Below are 7,164 nucleotides of genomic sequence, written 5' to 3'. Positions count from 1 at the left end.
TAACACATGAACCTATGCTAGCATGGCAAGTTCTAAATCCTTAAATTCATTATCGCTTCATTAAAGATTAACACGCTATCTTATAAGTTCGCGATGCTCATCAGACAAATACGCACAACCAATACTAGGTTATCATACAATCACCACACACTAAGGCATCGAAACAAATTAACTAAAGAAATCCATAAATAAATCCGTTAGAATCCCACAATAACGATTAGCCCATAATCAGACTCATCATCAACGTGGGTTCTGATGAAAGCATGGTATAATAAACATACTCTTCATACTTAAATAACAAAACCAAGTACGAAATAAGAGTAAGGTTCACAAGTAAGAAAACTAGCATCCAAGTTACAACTTAGAATAAAGATTCACAAATAAATACAAGATCTTCTTCGTCTTTGTTGAATCTGTGCTAATACGGTCTTCTTACGGCTCTTCTTGCACTCTGGTACGTCTCTCTCTTCAAAACATCCTTTATTTGAATATATATAGCAGCCCCATGCAATCCAGAAGTCCTCCAATTGTAATTATAATAGAATCAGGATTCTTTGAATTCGCACCGGCGCGGGCGCGCGCTATCACAACGCGGGCGCGCTGCCTTTCTAACATCCTGGCACGGCCGCGCGCTTGACCAGCGCGGGCGCGCCGTACCTCTGGAAAAAACTATAGACTTCTGATTTTCTTTGCTGCTTCAAGTCATCTTTCCATGAGCTTTTATTCCAACACCACCTTGACACCAAATTAGCACCAAAACAATGCTAATTCACCTGATTACTTAGATAATGCCTGAAATGCAAAAATACTAGAAAATAACTTGAGTACAAACGCATCAATTCAAAGCTTAATAGAGCATTATAAAGTGTCATAAATGCCACTCAACACAACCCAAGTTTGTTGTACATTAGTAGGTAAAGGAAGCAAGAAGAAAAGAGAAAAATAAGAAAAATCAGAAAAACTGAAAATTTCAGGGCCAACTTCAGAAGCTGAGCGTGCGGCCGCACTGGAATTCCAGAAACCAAGCGCGCCCGCGCTGATCTAGCGCGCGCCCGCACCGATTTGGCAGAAGGTGAGCGCGCCCGCGCTGGTCTAGCGCGCGGCCGTATTGCGGTCATGATTCAGAAAAAAAAAAGCAGTTTATGAAGAGAAAATCGGGGTTTTTAATAGAAAATCAATTTCCACCCAATTTTTACTCTTCCACGTCCCAAATTTCCCTCTCCAAACCAAACCCATTATTCCCACTATTCCCATAATCAATTCTCACTTCTATTCCATCTATAATTCTCTTCTCACCTCCTATATATACATACACTTATACACAAACTTCTCCACCACTTCTCAAATTCTCAAACACAATTCTCTCTCAAACACTAATCTTTTATTCTCTCTTATTCAATCTCAATGGCACCCAAGAGACAAAGAACTCAAGTCAGTAGCAGCACCGCTGATTCTTCGAGTGCAGGTGGTGTGGGGCTGAGGTTTTCGACTCCCGAGACTGAAGCGGAGTATACAAGGCTTCTCTCGAAGCCTATAGCAAAGAAGCGAGGTTTTCTGCCATCGTGGAAGGATGGTAAGTTGTTGGAGATGATCTTGGAGATGAGCTGGGTTGCTTTTTATGAGGCACCCGCTGCTGTGCCCATGAGTGTTGTTCAAGAATTTTATGTTAATGTTAAGGAGGAGAAGAACGGTTTCACTGTGGTTAGGGGGATGACGGTTGAGTACAGTGCGGATGCGATAAGGAGGGTGCTTGAGCAGCCCACGAGGAAGCCCGGTCAGGACACCTGGAATGATAAGACTCCGAAGGACTTTGATTTAGATTTGATAGTTGCTACTCTTTGTTTGCCTGAGACTCATTCGAAGTTCAAGAGGGGCACGACTAATTATTCCACGTTCCCTGCTTTGAGCATGAACAGGTTTGCTCGTGCATGGAATGCGTTTGTCTGTGCTAACATTATGCCATCTTCTCATATGCATGATGTGACTGTGGAGCGTGCACGGCTGTTGTGGGGGATTCTTCAGGGTGATTATGTGGACCTTGGGATGGTGATCTACCAGGGTATTCTGAGATTTTTGCGAGGGAGTACTACGGGGGTCTATACCCTATACGTCCATTGTCACGAAGTTGTGTGTGGCAGTTGGTGTTCATTGGCCAGCACACGAGCAACTCCAAATTCCAAGTGCTCCGATTGACAGCACCACTTTGGCGATGATGCAAGAGTGGGATGGAGGCAAGCCTGATTTGAAGGGGCTTGGATATTCTTTTGACCATCTTCCAGGTGGGAGGCCAGGTGTTGGGGCAGCTCAGTCGAGCAGGACTGCATGGAGATCTCAGTTAGGTGAGGAGGCTGGTCCATCGCAGTAGGAGCAGGAGGAATCAGGAGCATATGTTGGGGTTGGTATGAGCACGATGCAGTATAGGCGTCTAGCGAGGAGGATGGATGCGATGCATGACATCCATAGTTGGTTTGCACATGATCTCACCCAGGCACTAGGGACTACATTCAAAGCCACAGGTGTTGACATCCAGTGGCCAGTATTTGGTGAGGACTCTGTGTATCCACCTTTAGACATGCCTGACACTCCACCCGTTGGGGGTGAGGATCCTGATTCCGAGTAGGTATGCCTGATTCCTTACTATTACCTTCACTGAGGACAGTGAAAATTTTAAGTTTGGGGGTAGAGTTGAAGGAATATGTTTTGTGTGAGTCGTATATAGTTTGCATATTCATGATAGTTTAGTGCATATAGTTGCATATTTTTCCATGTATGTAGTTTTTTTTATTTTGGTAATTTTTATGATAGTTTGTTCATATAGTTCATGCATTTGCATTATAACATGATCCCTTAGCTGATTTTTCTGATTGATCTGTGATATTGATGCTAGTGTAGTGATGTCATATTTAGTGATGTTAAGTCTTGTCAAATTGATTTGCATGCTAGAGACAATTGTATTTCACTAAGTCTTATAGGTTGCTTGAGTGCTAGATCATGGTCATAGTTTGTTTGTTGTCGAGGTTTAATCGCTTGTTTATATTTAGAATTTAGGATATTATCTTATTGATAGAATAACATGGATTTTTAAAAATTGGATTTCATTTGTGGCTATGTGTCAAATGGCTAGTAGCCAGCTCATTTTATATGAGTAGTCTAGGGTTGAACGAGATGGAGCGAAACACACTCGTTCAGAAATTTGTGAAAAAAAAGGAAAAAAGAAAGAAAAAAAATAAGTCTTATGTATAATTAATCACGAGTGGGCTCTTTAGTACTCGAGTTATTAAGTTCTTAGGGGACTTTGTGCCTAGTGACCTAAGACTTTTACAGTCTGGGATCCGCTAACCTAACGCTCGTTACATGGATACTATTGTATAAGTCTTTTGTGGACCTCACTCATTGCACGGTCAAATAAGCATACTTGTGTTGTTTATGTATTGTGAATAAAAGCGTGAATCCATATAAAACTCCAATATAAGAATTGAAGTGTTATAAGTTATTTTGAGTCTAGCTTTTATTTTATTTATAACCTTGCGATTGCTTTGATGAGTAGTAAGTCATGATTATTGAGCTAGTAGCGATAGTATATATGTAAGCATTTGCACACACGCACGTCTCTGGTTTGTAAGTTGGTTTGTAAGGTTTGATTGATCTTTATGCGAATAACTGCATTTGTTGAGGTGTTGTTTGTTGATTGGTTTAGTTATTCTATCGGGATCGTTACATTCATTTAGTTGCATTCATGCATTCTTATTTCTTGTTCTTTGAGTCTGTTTATGCTTGTGGACAAGCATTGATTCAAGTTTGGGGCATGTTGAGTGGCATTTATGACACTTTATAACGCTCCATTAAGCTTTGAATTGGCGTATTTGTACTCAAGTTGTTGGTGTTTTAATGTATTTTCTAGTGTTTTTGCATTTCAGGCATTAATCTGGGATTCGGGTGAATTAGCATTGATTTGATGCTAATATGGTATTAGGATGGTGTCCAAGGAATTAAGGCACGCGAAGACCAACTCGTTGCAGCAATAAAAGAAGGCAATTCCAGTTTTTCCAAAAGACCGGCGTGCCCGCGCTGTGCTAGCGCACGACCGCGCCAGAGAAAAAGAATGTCAGCGCGCCCGCGCTGGTGAATCGGGAATCCAGTTTCCTATTTCAATTAGAAGACTATTTTTCTGGGATTTTGGCCTAATTAGGATGCTATTTAAAGACAATAAAAAGATGTTTTTTTATAACGGAGCTTAAGGAGAAGACGATAAGAAGACCTATAGCACAATTCAACGAAGGCGAAGAAGATCTAGTTTATTCATGTGAATCTTTGTTCTAAGTTGTAATCTTGGATGCTCGATTCTTGTTTTGTTGAACCTAAATACTCTGGATTACATACTTTGTTTATTATCTGTTTATAAAGACTACGTTTATTATACCATGCTTTCATCGGAACCCACGTTGATGATGAGTCCGATTATGGGCTAATCGTTATCGTGGGGTTCTAGCGGATTTATTTATGGATTTTTTTTAGTTTATTTATTTTGATGCCTTAGTGTGTGGTGATTAGATGATAACCTAGTATTGGTTGTGCTTATTCATCTTATGAGCGTCGCGAACTTATAAGATAGCGTGTTAATTTTTAATGAAGCGACAGTGAATTTAAGGATTTAGAACTTGTCATGCTAGTATAGGTTCATGTGTTATTGTTATGCATGATTCGTAGGTAATTTTAACCATCTTACTTTTCCAATGCAATCACGATAGATAACTTGTGCATTAAACTGTTATGTAGTCAAATTCTATAGACATATAGGGTCTCAATATAATTGGTGTCTATTCAGCTTCTATCTCTTTTGTGGATGTCTGGTAGTATGGTATTCGTACAACAAAAGTTGGCATTTATCACTTTCATGTTATCTGATTAGTGTCATCACCATTACATGCTAAGGTTAAGAACGAAAAGGTTATTGAATGAAGTACTTAAGGAAGTTAGAATCCCATGTTTGTATCATATATTATTCAACTTTATTTAATCTCTTTAGTTAATGTTCTCTAGTATAATTCTCAATAGTTAATCGTAGTATGATTAAAACTCAAAAACTTGTTATTCGTCTTAGCATTGAATAATAGCCATATCATTGTTGCATAAGTGCATAAATCACATAGTTAATTTAACCAATCTCTGTGATAACGAACTAGAAATAATTCTATATTACTTGCGATCGCGTATACTTGCGTGAATTATTAGCGCGTGCTTAGCGACTAATAGCATGCTTACTGGATATTATACAAGTCCATTATGTTGATATATAAGTTTTTGTGTGTTAAATAACATCAATTTTTTATAGTTGAAACCAATTAGTGCCTCAGATTTTTTGAAAAGTATATAATAAAATGTTGTTTCTAATATATTAAAACATATATTGTTATTGCAGTTTCTTATTGAGTTTTGAATTAATCTAATTAACACAGGCGAGAGGTTTTATTTAAGAATGTTGTTAAAAATTGTACGAGGGGAGGCCTCTTATGAAGATATCCGGATAGTTAACAATGTTATCTATAACACCTACAAAGAAGCTTGCTTTCACCATGGTCTCCTAGAGTGTGATGATGAATGGAACAATGCTATTACAGATGATTTTGTTCATCAGACAGGTGCTCAAGTGTGTGAGTTATTTGTTACACTCCTATTATTTTGTGATATTTCCGATGTGAGAGGTTTGTGGGAAAAATATTGGAAAACTTTCTCTGATGATATTGAGCATAAACAAAGGAAAAATTATCTAAGGCATAATTTTGTTATTAGTGACGAGCAACTTGAATGCCTTACATTATTTAATGTTGAGTTGCAATTGAGAAAAAGAGGTAAATCGGTGGCTGATTTTTCAACTTTGCCAAAACTAGATAAAGATTTGCAACAACAAAGTATGAACACTCTTTTATATGAAGAGTGTATGTATGATAGGCATGTATTAGCGGTCGAAGGAAAGAAATGCCTTACGATGTTAAATGAAAGACAAAGAGATGTTTTCCAAACTGTTGTAGATAATGTTAGGAATAAAAGGGGAGGTTTATATTTTGTGTACGGATATGGAGGTACAGGAAAGACTTTTTTATGGAAGACTATCATCGATAACCTTAGATTAGAAGGAAAAATAGTTCTTGCAGTTGCTTTATCTGGAATTGCATCGCTATTAATTCAGGGAGGTAGAACTGCTCATTCGAGATTCAAGATACCGATAGACATTAATGAAAATAGTAAGTGTGATATAAAACAAAATTCCATTTTGGCAAAGTTGATTGTACAATCTGACCTAATAATCTGGGACAAGGCCCCAATGAACCATAAACATGCTTTTGAAGCCGTTGACAGATCATTTCAAAATCTCATGTGACACAAAGACGTGAGCAACCTGGACAAACCATTTGGAGGGAAGATGGTGTTACTCGATGGCGATTTTAGACAGATCCTTCCAGTTTTGCCTAAAAAGGGACGTGAAGATATTTTCATGGCTTCTGTTAATAGATCTTACTTATAGAATCATTATAAAGTTTTTAGATTAGATGAAAATATGAGAATAGAATCTGGTGTGCCACCGGTCACAATTTTTGGTCAAAAATTTCATATGTTGATTGGGTTATTGGTGTTGGTGATGGCAGGTTCCTACAGTTGCATCCGTTGAAGGAAACGAGCCAACCTAGGTTGAAATTCCACCTGAATTAAGCCTTGATCCAAGAAATGATGGGAAGCAAGTGATAATTGATACAATTTATGCACAATTATGTAACCATAATGACTCAGAATATTACAGGGATCGTGCAATACTGACTCCGTTAAATGAAGATGTTCATCTTATCAATAAGGAGGTTTTAAATTGTTTCACAAGTCAGCGCATATTTCTCCTATCAAAATTTTAGTGTTATATACCTATTGTGCATTACTACATTATAATGATTTATTGAGATTTATAGAAAAATTTAAATACAAAAGATTGAAATCAGGTTAGCCAAAGATAACCTTCTTTTAGCTAATAACATAAAAGAGAACTTACCTATAACTTAATATGATGTTAATTAACCTTATAAGACACCCAATTCCGATGTTGTAATTATATGTAATTCATGAGTTCCTTATTTCTGCATAACAATGATCATCTACATGCAACAAAATCGCTAAAAT

At 37.7% G+C, this 7,164-nt stretch overlaps 1 protein-coding gene across 1 annotated transcript; it reads left to right on the top strand.

Annotated features, from left to right (window-relative positions):
* The first annotated feature begins 5,476 nt into the window (after positions 1 to 5,476).
* On the top strand, positions 5,477 to 6,379 carry LOC141691232 (uncharacterized). The gene has a single exon (XM_074495971.1). The coding sequence runs from the start codon at positions 5,477 to 5,479 to the stop codon at positions 6,377 to 6,379; it is 903 nt and encodes a 300-aa protein (XP_074352072.1).
* The last annotated feature ends 785 nt before the right edge of the window (positions 6,380 to 7,164 follow it).

The sequence above is a fragment of the Apium graveolens genome, chromosome 2, assembly GCF_009905375.1.
Source record: "Apium graveolens cultivar Ventura chromosome 2, ASM990537v1, whole genome shotgun sequence".
Taxonomy (NCBI): domain Eukaryota; kingdom Viridiplantae; phylum Streptophyta; class Magnoliopsida; order Apiales; family Apiaceae; genus Apium; species Apium graveolens.
The sequence above is the reverse complement of the archived record's forward strand: the minus strand, read 5'-3'. Positions and strand labels throughout refer to the sequence as shown.

Bases quoted from the DNA above. Each gene is read 5' to 3' on its own strand.
- LOC141691232 (XM_074495971.1), top strand. From the start codon at position 5,477: ATGTTGTTAAAAATTGTACGAGGGGAGGCCTCTTATGAAGATATCCGG.